The 15,497-nt window shown below is 49.7% G+C and overlaps 1 protein-coding gene across 4 annotated transcripts; it reads right to left on the reverse strand.

The window, feature by feature from the left end:
- Positions 1-259: 259 nt before the first annotated feature.
- On the reverse strand, positions 260-14,635 carry LOC120747610 (rootletin-like). 4 transcript variants are annotated; one of them, XR_009208705.1, is made up of 11 exons: positions 14,498-14,635; positions 13,193-13,245; positions 10,630-10,697; positions 9,637-9,696; positions 8,701-8,868; positions 7,428-7,592; positions 6,152-6,316; positions 4,870-5,025; positions 3,590-3,745; positions 1,391-3,287; positions 260-1,014 (listed from the first exon to the last, which is right to left on the reverse strand). XR_009208705.1 is itself a non-coding variant. In XM_040053628.2 (10 exons), exons 3-10 carry the CDS (start codon positions 10,652-10,654, stop codon positions 3,283-3,285), a joined length of 903 nt encoding a protein of 300 aa, XP_039909562.1. In that variant the 5' UTR covers positions 10,655-10,697; positions 13,193-13,245; positions 14,498-14,635; the 3' UTR covers positions 1,266-3,282. The 4 variants fall into 4 exon arrangements, 1 of the variants encoding a protein (XP_039909562.1); XR_009208704.1 differs by having other exon boundaries at positions 4,870-5,028; XR_009208706.1 differs by lacking the exon at positions 14,498-14,635 and having other exon boundaries at positions 4,870-5,028; positions 10,621-10,697; positions 13,193-13,215.
- Positions 14,636-15,497: the final 862 nt, after the last annotated feature.

Raw genomic sequence — 15,497 nt, forward strand, 5'->3', positions numbered from 1 at the left:
CTTCTGCCATTGCGAGGCAGCCCAAGACTTCCTGATGGCTAAAAGACACTCCCCTTGGGCAAGAGTACTGGGATTCATCCCGACAGGTGCTGGGAGAACACCTGGATTTACCAATTCACAGCACCACAGAATCAATCAGGTTGGAAAAGACCTTTGAGACCACCGAGTCCAACCCGTGCTTGATCCCCACCTTGCCACCCAGACCGGAGCACTGAGTGCCACGGCCAGTCGTTCCCTGGACACCTCCAGGGGTGGGGATTCCACCACCTCCCTGGTCAGTCCACTCTAATCTAAGGTCTAATTACCCTTTGGTGAAGAAATTCCTCCTGATGTCCAACCTGAACCTCCCCTGCTGCAGCTCTAGCATGTCCTCCCATCCTGTGGCTGTTCTCTGGGAGCAGAGCCTGCCCTCCCTGGCCGTCCCCTCCTGTCAGGGAGTTGAGCAGAGCCACAAGGTGTGCTTCTCACAGCTCTTAAAAGAGAATAAAAATTGTATGAATCTAGCTAGGGACTGTCAACTTGAAGTTCCCAATTCAGAAGAAATTCAAGTGTAGCTTTCAAAAAATGGGTACAAAGGAAATAAACCTCCTTTTTCCTCTTTCAAAAGAAATGAATCGCCAGACCAAGTTATCACAGGTTACTCTTCTTCCTTTCACATATAGATGCATACAAATTAATGACGTTATTCTCGGAGGATGAAATTAAGTTGTCAAGATCATAATCCACTTCAAAGGTAGGTCTCTCTCCAAAAATTACAAGAGCAAGAAATACAGCAAAGTGTGCAGTCAGTCCCCATATCTTGAATGACCTTTTACGTTCCTGATCATCGTATGTAAAGCAGTGTATCCGAGTTAAATAACCTGAGGAGGCTTGGTAAGGGAAGGTCTTGTAATTTAAGGGCCTGACAAAGTACTCCAAAGGCTCAACGAAAACCTCGCTCACTTCATCTGGATTAGGAGTGACCTGGAATGTGTCCTCTATAAATCCTACAACTGCTGTCACCAAGTTATTCATCTGAAAAGAGAGAAAAAAACCCCAAACCAACAAATAAGTAAATGTTAAAAAAATCAACAAAGCCTTCAAACACTTGCTTGTACCAAGTAAAAATGTTCATTAAAAAAAACAAAACACCACAAACATTTTATTGTCACAAAATGAGTACAAGAAGCCTGTGAACTATTTTTAAATACAATGCAATTTAGTCCCCCTAATAGCAAGCTATTTAATTTGACTTGAAGAATTTGGAATCATGTTTTTGTATTTGTCAAAAAAGATTTTACAAATACTCTGTTCATCCTGTATAATCACATAGCAGTTAAAAAGGCATGCCAGTTTGCTGCAGAAGTAAAAAAAAAGCATACATGCTTTCTCATGGGTCTTCCTTACTTACTTTTTAAAATTCTGATTTTAGTCCAGATTTTCCATATCCTTCATCATATTCCTCTATCATTTTCCTAGGATATAGGAATTTTCCAGATTATGGAAGTATTTTTCTAGAGGTACAAAAACATTATTGCAATCTATTTAGCCATAAAATACATCACTTTTTGAAACACCTTATTTATGGACATTTTAATTCTAAATTGAATCCCTTCTTCCATAGGAAGGCAAAATCTACTGAAATCATAGTTTGCATCAATGGAACATCAAAATTCTTTAGGATACATTGCTAGTTCTATTCATTCACACCAACAAAGACCAAGTGTTCCGTAGAAAGGAGGGAGAGCAAAACAGTGTTTGTGATATTTGATTCACGTCTGGAAAGACTCCGTCCAAGTCAGAAGCACCTGGAATGTATCTATTGAGAAGACAAAGTATCATTTGACATGTACAATATTCGTGGTCCAAAACCTACACCACCTCTCCTACTGACTGAGGTGATTGCCTGGAAAACGGGGAAAATTTGATCCTTTTTACGCACTGCCTTGGAACTACGTGGCTTTAAGGTGAACTGTACAGAAATTACAATTTGAGAAGTTAAAGCTTTTTGCAATACCGTTTTGAAAGCAGTTCTTTCCCTTTTTAATGGGGAGAGGACATTGCTAACAGATAGAAAAACGGGAGGCACAGTAATAAACTGCTACCTGGTGAACAAAAGTAGCCTTCAGAAACTGCAATTCCTCTATTCCTGCAATTACCTCTATGGGAAAACCGATCCTATGTCATACTTGTAGAGATTGCTTCTCTGCTGTGGACTCCAGGACGGTGTGGATGGATGTAGAAGAGAGATCTCTGAAGCTGGGTTTTAGAAGATGAGGTTTGTTGTAAAGGATGAGGAGGCCTTGCTCTGAGCTGCCAGACTGCAGCTCGTGGCAAGGCCTAGGGAGGTGGGGGAAGGGAGAGGAAATTCCAAGAGAGGAAAGTCCTTGGAGAAGGGTGCCAGGCAAAGAGGGCGTCCAGCCCCCTCGGGACCCTTTATCAGGAGGCTTCAAGGTGGGCTGGGACAGGGCTTGTGCCAATGGGGTCACAGATACCTGATACTTCAGGGGAGGGTAACAGGTGTGGGATGAACCACACATTGGGGTGAGACAGAACATTCCATTTGACCTGGGTCTGGCTGCAGGTGACCTTCAGCTGGTCACATAGCTGTTTTCCCAGACATCCAGTAGCTAGGACATCTCAAACATCAAAATTTACTTTCAATTCTATCTCATTTACAGGTTTCACATTCTCAGAGTCTAAGCAATCATATTTACAGGGCTTTCTGGCTTCATCCTCCCCAACAATACTGAACACTGCTATTGAAATTGAGAACCTCTTCACTTACAAACGGTGACCTATACCCCAAAGACACCTCTGGGAGTCTCACTGCCGGAGGTCCCTACACAATCCCGGTGCATGTCCCCTCTGGTGGTCCCTCTCCGTCTGCACAGCCCAGGAGTCAGCAGACACTGAACCAGACACCTGCGAGGCCACAGCAGCCTGCTGGGACCCTGCCTGGCTGAGTGAGATCTGCTGTGGTGGTTTCAGGCAGATTTTGGGAGAAACGCCCCCAGGGGGCTCCCCCTCCCCTCCCCCAACCGGTTCAGGAAAAGACTTCCTCAGAGAGAAGTGGAAAAAACCTGTTTATTAAACAGGCAAAGCACTCCCAGCACAATACTCGATGACAAGAGCTTCGTGCCGCTTACGGAGGGATAACAAACTTAAAGAAAGTCTCCTCTTGAGGGTCGTCACTGTGCTCCACCGCTCCGTCTCCACTGACGTTGGGAGAAAAGGAGATGTGCAGGGCTGGTCTTGGTGGGGTGGGTCCCCTGTGGAGGCCCTGGTGCTTCCCCTAGGTCCTTAATCTGGAAAGGTTGGAAAAGTTCTGAGGAGAGGGCAAAAAAGAAAAAAAGGAAGGAAAAAAAAAAAGGAAAAAAGAAGGGAAAAAAAAAGCAAAAAGCTTCAGCTATTCTACAGCATCTAACTACGCTAGCACTAAACTAACTAACTAACAACAGAGCTTCTTTCGTCTTGCAGTGTTCCAACTCCCCCGCTTCAAGGTCACTCCGATGAGCAGAGTTTTCCTGGGGAAAAACAAACCGCGCTTGCCCTCCCCTTTGCACCTAACAGACGATTGTGGGATACACAGTCACCCTAGGACACACACCTTGGCTGTTCTCCAGGCCTGCTGTGACAAACTGAAGCTCATGATTTGGGAACTCCCACCTCTCCTGTAACTCTGGATCCAGAGTTTGAATTCTATAGGAGAGCTGCGGAACTTTTGTCTCCATGCAGAAATTTGAACTTTCATCCTCCTTCTTTCCTGTGAAGAAAGAATGATGTCACTGGGTCACTAATCATTCCTCCATGAGCAGGAGATCAGCTATCTGACACAAGGATGCCCAAAGGCTCTGATTTAACCTCCCTGACAGAGGGTCTCTCCTCAGGGCTCTCCTGTGTGTGTTTTTTTCATTCCTCATTCCCCCTTAGAAATCCTCACCTCACAGAAATTCCATTTGGCCATGAAGGCAGCATCTGGGAATGGTTTTCTCTTTAACCATGGATTTTAGCAGGGAGGGGACAAGAAACCCAGACCAAGTTTTCAACCCATTTTCAACCTTTCATTTGTGCTTTCTATAGCCCAATAAATAGAGGTCCAGCTCTGAAAAGTGGGTCACAGGTATAATTCTAAGCCCACAGTGGCTTGAGCCCGCAGGAATTCCAGGGGTTTCCCTGGACTCCTCTGAGCTGCTCCTTGCCATGGTTTGCTGGCTGAAGCCACAACAAGAACAGGACCCATGGTCAGGGAAGGCCGATCGTTTCTCACCTTTCCCTGCCCGGAGGGCACGAGGCCATTCCCAACACACTTTGTGTCCTCCCTGAGCCAGGCCCAGGGGCACAGCCTGGGGCCAGCCAGGCCACACTGGTGTCTGTGCCCCAGCTGACTCCTTCCCCTTCCCAGCACCAGCTCCTGCAGGCAGAGCTGCTCTCCACAGGCCCTGTGCTCACAGACACGTCCAGGCTCTGCTCAGGGAAGCTCCTCTCCCTGCTGATCATCCATACGGAAACAAGGCTGGTCTCACATGTGCCCCAGCATGGCACCAGCAGTGGGAGAGCTGGAGAGGGGCAGTGGGGAAAGGGAGGGAGATGGGAACAGGACTTCAAGGGGGGAACCTTAACAAGTATGAGGCAATGTAAGAACTCCCAGCACACACCCTCTGCAAAGGTGACGGACAGAAGAGGGACTTGGACCACCTGCACCTGCAGAGAACACTTCAGCACGGAGGTGTTTCGGTGCCATGGATCACAGAAGCTGCTCCCTGAGGAAGGACTGTCCCTCCCCATCCCCTCTGAGGAGCTGAGCAGGGTGAGCTCACAGGGTGCTCGGCCTGTAGAGCAGCTTCTGCCTTCAGAGAGAAACATCTGCTTGGCAAGGGCCCTGCTCACCTTTGTTCTTCTCCAACTCTGGTCTGAGACACTGAAGCTCATACTCTATGGTCTCTGACAAATCTTCTACATTTTCTTTCAGACTCTGAATTCCATGTGAGAGCTGCCGGAGGTATTTCTTCAACCTGGATTTCAGGGACCATACAATTTCGACCTCTTCTGTGAAGAAAGAACACTATCACTGAGTCACTGCTGTTTCCTCCTTGAGCAGGAGACAGCTATCTGACAAAAGGATGCTCAAGGGTTTAATATCCCTGACAGAGGAACTCTCCTCAGGGCTCTCCTGACGGTTTGGGTTTTTTATATCCCTCATTCCCCTTTAGAAATCCTCACCTCACAGAAATTCCATTTGGCCATGAAGGCAGAATCTGGGAATGGTTTTCTCTTTAACCACGGATTTTAGCAGGGAGGGGACAAGAAACCCAGACCAAGTTTTCAACCCATTTTCAACCTTTCATTTGTGCTTTCTATAGCCCAATAAATAGAGGTCCAGCTCTGAAAAGTGGGTCACAGGTATAATTCTAAGCCCACAGTGGCTTGAGCCCGCAGGAATTCCAGGGCTTTCCCTGGACTCCTCTGAGCTGCTCCTTGCCGTGGTTTGCTGGCTGAAGCCACAACAAGAACAGGACCCATGGTCAGGGAAGGCCGATCGTTTCTCACCTTTCCCTGCCCGGAGGGCACGAGGCCATTCCCAACACACTTTGTGTCCCCCCTGAGCCAGGCCCAGGGGCACAGCCTGGGGCCAGCCAGGCCACACTGGTGTCTGTGCCCCAGCTGACTCCTTCCCCTTCCCAGCACCAGCTCCTGCAGGCAGAGCTGCTCTCCACAGGCCCTGTGCTCACAGACACGTCCAGGCTCTGCTCAGGGAAGCTCCTCTCCCTGCTGATCATCCATACGGAAACAAGGCTGGTCTCACATGTGCCCCAGCATGGCACCAGCAGTGGGAGAGCTGGAGAGGGGCAGTGGGGAAAGGGAGGGAGATGGGAACAGGACTTCAAGGGGGGAACCTTAACAAGTATGAGGCAATGTAAGAACTCCCAGCACACACCCTCTGCAAAGGTGACGGACAGAAGAGGGACTTGGACCACCTGCACCTGCAGAGAACACTTCAGCACGGAGGTGTTTCGGTGCCATGGATCACAGAAGCTGCTCCCTGAGGAAGGACTGTCCCTCCCCATCCCTTCTGAGGAGCTGAGCAGGGTGAGCTCACAGGGTGCTCGGCCTGTAGAGCAGCTTCTGCCTTCAAAGAGATGGAAGTGTGCTTGGCAAGGGCCCTGCTCACCTTTGTTCTTCTGCAGCTCTGCTCGAAGACGCTGAAGCTCATACTCTGTGGTCTCTGACCAATCCTCTATATTTTCTTCCAGAGTTCGAATTCCATGTGAGAACTGCCGGAGGTATTTCTTCAACCTGGATTTCACGGACCATACAATTTCCTCCACTTTGTTTCCTGTGAAGAAAGGAAGATGTTACTGGGTCACTGCTGTTTCCTCCTTGAGCAGGAGATCAGCTATCTGACACAAGGATGCCCAAAGGCTCTGATTTAACCTCCCTGACAGAGGGTCTCTCCTGTGTGTGGTTTTTTTCATTCCTCATTCCCCCTTAGAAATCCTCACCTCACAGAAATTCCATTTGGCCATGAAGGTAGCATCTGGGAATGGTTTTCTCTTTAACCACGGATTTTAGCAGGGAGGGGACAAGAAACCCAGACCAAGTTTTCAACCCATTTTCAACCTTTCATTTGTGCTTTCTATAGCCCAATAGAGGTCCAGCTCTGAAAAGTGGGTCACAGGTATAATTCTAAGCCCACAGTGGCTTGAGCCCGCAGGAATTCCAGGGGTTTCCCTGGACTCCTCTGAGCTGCTCCTTGCCATGGTTTGCTGGCTGAAGCCACAACAAGAACAGGACCCATGGTCAGGGAAGGCCGATCGTTTCTCACCTTTCCCTGCCCGGAGGGCACGAGGCCATTCCCAACACACTTTGTGTCCCCCCTGAGCCAGGCCCAGGGGCACAGCCTGGGGCCAGCCAGGCCACACTGGTGTCTGTGCCCCAGCTGACTCCTTCCCCTTCCCAGCACCAGCTCCTGCAGGCAGAGCTGCTCTCCACAGGCCCTGTGCTCACAGACACGTCCAGGCTCTGCTCAGGGAAGCTCCTCTCCCTGCTGATCATCCATACGGAAACAAGGCTGGTCTCACATGTGCCCCAGCATGGCACCAGCAGTGGGAGAGCTGGAGAGGGGCAGTGGGGAAAGAGAGGGAGATGGGAACAGGACTTCAAGGGGGGAACCTTAACAAGTATGAGGCAATGTGAGAACTCCCAGCACACACCCTCTGCAAAGGTGACGGACAGAAGAGGGACTTGGACCACCTGCACCTGCAGAGAACACTTCAGCACGGAGGTGTTTCGGTGCCATGGATCACAGAAGCTGCTCCCTGAGGAAGGACTGTCCCTCCCCATCCCTTCTGAGGAGCTGAGCAGGGTGAGCTCACAGGGTGCTCGGCCTGTAGAGCAGCTTCTGCCTTCAAAGAGATGGAAGTGTGCTTGGCAAGGGCCCTGCTCACCTTTGTTCTTCTGCAGCTCTGCTCGAAGACGCTGAAGCTCATACTCTGTGGTCTCTGACCAATCCTCTATATTTTCTTCCAGAGTTCGAATTCCATGTGAGAACTGCCGGAGGTATTTCTTCAACCTGGATTTCACGGACCATACAATTTCCTCCACTTTGTTTCCTGTGAAGAAAGGAAGATGTTACTGGGTCACTGCTGTTTCCTCCTTGAGCAGGAGATCAGCTATCTGACACAAGGATGCCCAAAGGCTCTGATTTAACCTCCCTGACAGAGGGTCTCTCCTGTGTGTGGTTTTTTCATTCCTCATTCCCCCTTAGAAATCCTCACCTCACAGAAATTCCATTTGGCCATGAAGGTAGCATCTGGGAATGGTTTTCTCTTTAACCACGGATTTTAGCAGGGAGGGGACAAGAAACCCAGACCAAGTTTTCAACCCATTTTCAACCTTTCATTTGTGCTTTCTATAGCCCAATAGAGGTCCAGCTCTGAAAAGTGGGTCACAGGTATAATTCTAAGCCCACAGTGGCTTGAGCCCGCAGGAATTCCAGGGGTTTCCCTGGACTCCTCTGAGCTGCTCCTTGCCATGGTTTGCTGGCTGAAGCCACAACAAGAACAGGACCCATGGTCAGGGAAGGCCGATCGTTTCTCACCTTTCCCTGCCCGGAGGGCACGAGGCCATTCCCAACACACTTTGTGTCCCCCCTGAGCCAGGCCCAGGGGCACAGCCTGGGGCCAGCCAGGCCACACTGGTGTCTGTGCCCCAGCTGACTCCTTCCCCTTCCCAGCACCAGCTCCTGCAGGCAGAGCTGCTCTCCACAGGCCCTGTGCTCACAGACACGTCCAGGCTCTGCTCAGGGAAGCTCCTCTCCCTGCTGATCATCCATACGGAAACAAGGCTGGTCTCACATGTGCCCCAGCATGGCACCAGCAGTGGGAGAGCTGGAGAGGGGCAGTGGGGAAAGAGAGGGAGATGGGAACAGGACTTCAAGGGGGGAACCTTAACAAGTATGAGGCAATGTGAGAACTCCCAGCACACACCCTCTGCAAAGGTGACGGACAGAAGAGGGACTTGGACCACCTGCACCTGCAGAGAACACTTCAGCACGGAGGTGTTTTGGTGCCATGGATCACAGAAGCTGCTCCCTGAGGAAGGACTGTCCCTCCCCATCCCCTCTGAGGAGCTGAGCAGGGTGAGCTCACAGGGTGCTCGGCCTGTAGAGCAGCTTCTGCCTTCAGAGAGAAACATCTGCTTGGCAAGGGCCCTGCTCACCTTTGTTGTTCTCTAGGTGTGTTCTGAGGCCTTCAAGCTCAGACTGTTTGGTGTCCTGCAATTCTGTGAACGATTCATGCAAGGCTTCCATTTTTTTCTTGAGCTCCTGGAAGTCTATATCCATCTTACACTCCATGTCTTTTTTTGTCTTCTCATTCTTTCTCCTTCCTGTAGAAAAAGATTGGTGTCAGTGGGAAACTGACATTGCTTGCTTGAAGGGGAGACCATCCATCCTGCAGGGGATGACCAAGTCCTCTGTTTCGAACTCTCTTCTTGAGGGTCTCTTCTTGGGTCTTCCTACAGGTTGGGGTTTTGTTTTCTCTACTCCAGGCTGTCCGGGTCTGTGCTGGGAAAAGCCCACTGCTGGGACATCTCTACACCCTGGGATCCTGGGGTCCTGGGCATCTGCATGGGGATGGGCATTGTAACAAAGGACTGGCCTTTGGAAATGGGAATTTATGGACAGGAGGGATTGTTTGATTTGACTGCACTGGGTCCTCATGCATGACAGAGCTCTGGATCTCCTTCTTGCTTGGCAGGGTTTAGTTTCCAGAGAGTGTGGGCAAGGACTGGCACTCACCTGCACAGAAAGGCTTCTGCCTTTGTCCCTGTAGCTAAGCTCAGGATGAGATTCCTCCTTTAGGAAGGAAAGGAAAGGAAATCCCAGAAGGGATGTGCTATGTCTTCAAAAGCATTACCAATTGCAGGGAACACCCTCAGCCAGAGTAGGACGTGTCTCTGGTCAAAGGTCACCCCTCTGACCAAACTGATCCCTCCCCAAAGGCCAGCCCTTCTGTGCTCTGGAAGGGGTTCTGCAGGCAATGTCCTTGGGGGAGAGACCTCCACTGGCTTCACTTCTCTCAGGGATTACACATCCCATCCCAAGGGTTCCCAAGGATGGCCACAGACAAGAGGAATGCGATCCAACACACTTACGATATCTGCTGAATGCCCATTCTATGACGTTTTCAGACAGAAGCACAGCAGCCGTTGTTACTGGAGAGCAGGTACATATAAAAATAAAATCAAAAGGAAAACAGGATATTTAACAAGGGCCTTTCCCCAAGGAACTTCAGGATGGCACTGAGCAGGTTCTGGAGCAGAACACATCCCACAGCCAACCCAGGAACCACGAGGTCCTGTGGACCAGGAGCCTCACAGCAGTGCTGGAGGGTTTCTGACCCTTGGGGCCCACTGAGGCTCTCCTGGGCCAGGAAGCTGCCTCAGCTGCCACAGCACTCAGGCACCTCACAGGTGCCTCAGTCCCACCAGAGCACAGCCACCCACAAGAGGGTGAGGCTCTTCTGCCTAACTCCGGGAGTGGAGAGGGACCTCCCAGGACCCTTCACTGACCCTTAGCACATTCATTTCAGCCTGACCCCTCAAAGTCTTGCTCAGCAACACCCCCAGCTAGAGTAGGACGTGCCTCTGGTCAAAGGTCACCCCTCTGACCAAACTGATCCCTCCCCAAAGGCCAGGACTTCTGCTGTGCTCTGGAAGGGGTTCTGCAGGCAATGTCCTCGGGGGAGAGACCTCCACTGGTGTCACTTCTCTCAGGGATAACACATCCCTTCCCGAAGGTTCACAAGGATGGTGGCCACAGAGGAGAGGAATGGGATACATGAGTCCACACTTACTTGCAGACTCAAACTGGCCTCCTTGAACATGCTGCCATGAACTTTTTTTTTTTTTTTTTTTTTTTTTTTTTTTTTTTTTTTTGTGGCCATCGGGCTCACATGAGCAGAAAAACTAAAAAGAGAAATCTTCACTACAATATTTCCATAAGGATTTAAAAAATGCATTGAAGAGCTTCTTTGGGACACATATGCCCCTTAAACTACTCAAACCTCTGATCCACTCAGGGTTTTTTAAATTACTTATTTTCCCTTCCACCACTGTCTAAACAGAAGTAATACTTACGTTACTTACTTAAGGTTTTACTCGGTTCAGCCATGTCCTTGTTTCTTGTCTCCTGTGTCCTTTTCTCAAGGTTCACTCTGCAATGCAAGGGAAAAGAGGGGCAAAGTCTCTGTGGTGGTCACAGGACTAGAGAAGATAATGCAGTTGATAAGATGTTCTGCTGTACTCCCACCTGGTCCCTAACCTTAAATCTTGTCTGCTCTGGAGCTCTGAGAATTCTCACAGACATGTACATCATCTTCCTTGGGGAAAATTAAGATTTTCTGCTTTTGCAGAGTGCAGAATGTGGTGTTCAACCCCACCCACAATTTTCCACCGAGGTAAGGGACCATTTTTCATTCCTTCAGACTCAAATCCTGGAGGTTATCCTGACCAGCTATAAAGGAATCTATGGAGAAAGGACAAGTGACATGGCTGGCTGCAGATGCCAACCAAACTTAGCTCACTTCCCCTCCTCAACTAGACTGGAGGAAAAAATATGACTCAGGAGCTCACATAGAGCCCAGGACATCCCTTCACCAGTTGCCATCATGGGCAAGCCAGACTCGACTTTGGAACGATTGCTTTGCTTTCTCTGCAATTCCCAGTAGAGCAGCAAACTGAGTAACAAAGAGAAAACTGAAGCCACCTCACTCCCACTCCCCTCTCCTCCTGGTTGTGAACACACCTGGTGCAGGTGGCTGGGGGCAGCTACAGTGCCAGATGCAAGTTGAGCACCAGGTGGGAGCCTGAGACAAGAGCCCTTGAACTGCCAACAAAGCAGAACAAAGGGCACCAAGAGTGGTGGCACAGCTGGGGAAGGGACACTGAGAGACCCAGCAGGAGCCGAGGGCTTGGGAGGAAGACCCACACTTGAGCCTTGGGCATGAGGACTGTGAGGAGATAAAACTTAGGGGTTCCTTTGTTGGAGGAACAGCTCAGGCTGTTCCTGTGTTACTGCACGGGGAACAAATGGCTTTATGGAATCAGACATCTGAGACTCTGCTGTGGGAAACCTGGTCTGGAAGCAGGGATGACACAGGGGCTGAGTGGGAGTGGGGGATGGTAGGAGTCCAGCAGGGCCCATTGGGGCACTGGAGCTGTGGAGGGGCTCCCAGCACTGAACATCTCTGGTGGCTGGAGTGTGATGGCCAGAGACCCTTGGGAATGGTCAGACTGGGAAGGTTCCTTAATATCCTCTTCTGCACAGCTGGCTGCAGAAAGCATGGCCTTGCTGACCCTTCCAACAAAGCCGCCTGTCCCTTCTGACCACAGCCATCAGAGGACAATGGTAAGGTGAAGGCAGAAACAGGGACTGCTCAGGAGTGAGGAAGGGTCTGCTCAGGGCACAGCTCACTGCCACGCTCTGCTCTCCCTCTCTTTCTTGCCCTCCATTTCCCTGTGCTGTCTGCTCCTTGTGACTTTCTGTTTTCTTTACCCAGGGCCATGTTCCACAGACGAAAGTGGACCTGGACTGAATTAAGGAACCCTTTTGCCAAAAGCTGCTACATGTTGAGAAAGATTTCCTGGTGTTGAAAGGGAGTATAGACCCTGGTGAGGAAAAGAGCTCCGCTGAGGACTGTAAATAGAGAAATGCCAGCAGGGACCCAAGAGAAGCCACTGGCCCAGGGCCCATGGCTGTTGCACGGGTCCAAGCCCAGGACTGAACCCTGCTCTATTTCCTCCCACTACCTTTCCCTATTTTGCTATGGTCTGAAAGGAGGGAAAGAATATAAATGGCATAAAACACTCAATAGTTGAGGGTTCTTCCTCCTGAAAGCAGAGCAATAGAGTGATGGCTTCTTAAACAGCAACAATGAATAGATGATGTGCACGTGGAGGTGTCATGAATGTGTCTCTGCTATTATGAACACAGACATGTACCTCAGATCATCACTCAGGGAAAGATGGTTATGCTTCCAGAAATGGGTCACCCTGCTTCTCACAAATTCTTCACTTCTCTCAGAGAAAAATGGTTCTCTCTGTCTCTCTCACACATTTAGAAGGAGCCCTGACAACTGGTTTAGACAAGAAAATTATCTTATGCAGGGCCAGATGTTTAATCCTGAGCCAAAGCTGAAGCTTTGAAGGAAAAAAGAAAAGGGCAGGGGCAAAAGGAGGAAAGGGGAGGAGAAGGAAAAAGAAAACAAACGGGAGGAGCAGGGGGGGAAGGGAGGAGAAAGAAAAAGTACAGCCAGAAAAAAAAAAAAAGGAGAAGAAAATCTCTCTTCTGCATTGCCAGTGATGCCTTTGTTGGCCGGAAGCCAACAGAGTCTGGTCTGCCAAGAGAGGCTCAATCAATTAGACATTTTGAATTATGCATTGGCATTAATACCAGTATCTGAGTGAAATACAGGAGGACTGTATGAGTGGTGGTGAAATATCATTATGCTTTCGTTGGGGTGCTAAGATGAGGTATTGTTTTAATTTTTGTATTTATATTACTAAGTTATACTCTACAAAACAATATTTCATTGTATTTTCAGATTTAAAATTTATCTAATCAGCTAACGTCAAAGAAACAAACAATTGCCCACAATGAAATCATGGCACCCTATAATCATGGCTGTGCCTATATCAATATGCTACTTACTTTTTACTTTCCTCCCAGTTAATGTGCAGCAAGAATCACAGCAGCAATTTTTGCTATCAGATAGAAAAAAAAAAATTAAATAAGTATGTAAGGCCTGAATTGACAATTTTTTCTCTTTGTAGGAATGAATTAGGTACTGGATTCGTATCTGCAGACTGTGAGCAGGAAGAGACAATGGACTTTGAATGGGAATTCCATGAAATATTAACTTTACGGTCTTCCTGCAATGCTTCTTGACTGGACCCTGACCCTCTGCAGCACAGCTGGGCCTCAAAGAGGCAAAGGCACTGAAAGCCCTGGGGACTCTGGAGGGCAGCAGGGATCCTTCAAGCCTCAGCAAAGGCCTGTGAAGGCCCCAGGATGGTTCCGGGAGCAGCGTCCTTTTCCCATTCAATTCTCCCTGGGAGAACTGGACACAGCACTTGAGGGCCTCAGCAGTGCCCAGCACAGAGGGACAGTCACTGCCCATGAAGTCTTGTGAGGAGGGGGTGTCACTGCTGTACATTGCCAATAGGGATTCCATTGGCCTTGCCTAGATGGGCGACTGCAGGTGCAGATTGCTCCGCTGCAGATATTTCTGTTTGGGCAGTGTCACACTTCTGTTGTTGGTTTTGTTGTTGCAGACACTGATATTCTTAAGGAAATCTCACCAACACCTGAAGGACAGCTGGAGGATTCCCCCCTCAGCTAGCCACCAGTGCAGTGGTTCCTGACTGCCACAGTGCCCGTGTCACTGGGCAGGTGTGCTGTGGATGTGCTGGGCAGAGGGGGCAAACCCTCTGCCTGGCCATGTATGCCAGGGCAGTTGCCATTCCCCATGGGAACCTGCTCACTGGCCTGCAGACTCCTCCAAATTGCTCCCAGAGCTCTTCTGCCAACTCTCCCTGATGATCAAGCAGTTTCTAGACTGCCAAGACAGTGTCCCCGCTTTCTGACCCCTCCACTGCTCACTCACGCAAGTCAACCTTTGCCCATCTTGTGGAGGATCTCCATGTACCCCAGATGCTCTTCAAACCTCCCATCCTCATCCTCCCCGACACTCCCTCCTGGCAGAGCCTCTGCCCTCCCACTGCATTCCACCAACACCCAGGCACAGCCTTCCAAACCATTTAGGGATGGTTTTGGCTCAGAAAAAAACAAAAACAAACCAAACATGTATGCAGCTTCTGAGATCAAAACAAGCAATACTGGATTGTTAGGGGTGCAGAAACTCCAATTCGGGAGCTTTTGGGCTCAGAAACATTACTTTCGGAAGCAGAAGGAGCAAGCCGTGGGGAAATACAGGAGCAAGGGGCTGTCACCTACCTGGAACAAGGCTGGGAAGAAGCAGCTCCGCCGTGGGGGTGTGAGCACCGGGGGGCTCGTCACGCTCTTCCTCGCCCGCTCGACCCCTCTCCGTCCCCGCCTGCTCCCCTTCTCACCCCCAGGGCTCCTGCCTCCTCCCCCAGCAGCTCCTTTCTCGGTTTTGCACCGACTTCCTGTAAATGCCTTGAAAACTGAAAGTGAAAATGCCCCGACTAGGAAGCAGCTCCTTGGGCGGCGTGGGGGGAAATGGGCACACCCAGCGGCCCCTCCCTGCTCCTGGAGGCCTCCCAGAGGCACCGGGAATGCACGGGAGGAGACTGGGAGCACTGGGAGCCAACTCCACGGTCTGGTGGCAAACAGGCTACGTGGCTTGACTTAGGGGCATCAGGAACACTGATTTTCACAAGTTCATGGCTTAGAAAACCTCCATTTCACTAGTTTGGGTGCTATAATAGTGATATGAGGAGCTTTGGAATGGAAAAAGATCATTTTGGGGGCTTTGGGGATCCAGAACACTGATTTTGGCTATAGAAAATACAAGCTAGAGAGCTAGAGAGCTCTGAGTCTCAAAGAAAGCAAATTAGGGGTATTTTGAACTCAGAAACACCCATTTAAAGATATTTTGGTGTCTGAAACACCAATTTAGGGAGCTGAGAAACACTCATTTAGGGAGGATTTGGGCTCAGAAATATCAAACTAAGGAGTTTTTGACCTCCCAAATCAAAAACCTATTTAGGGAGGGGTTTGCTCACAAGGGCTGGCAGACTGACTATACCCCAAACCCACCATGGCAAGTGCCGTGTGCTGTGGTGGTGAGAACAACCACTGGATGACTGCAAACATACCCTGTGTCCCGTGTCACTGCCTGGGACACTGTCCCGGGCCTTGAAAACACGTTTGGGGGACACAGCACTGCAGAAAGAATGGAATCACACAATGGAAGGCATTTCCAAAACAACCTTATGGACACCTGACCAAGAAGCAGGTGCTGAATGGATTT

The sequence above is a fragment of the Hirundo rustica genome, unplaced genomic scaffold (genome assembly GCF_015227805.2).
Source record: "Hirundo rustica isolate bHirRus1 unplaced genomic scaffold, bHirRus1.pri.v3 scaffold_102_arrow_ctg1, whole genome shotgun sequence".
Taxonomy (NCBI): domain Eukaryota; kingdom Metazoa; phylum Chordata; class Aves; order Passeriformes; family Hirundinidae; genus Hirundo; species Hirundo rustica.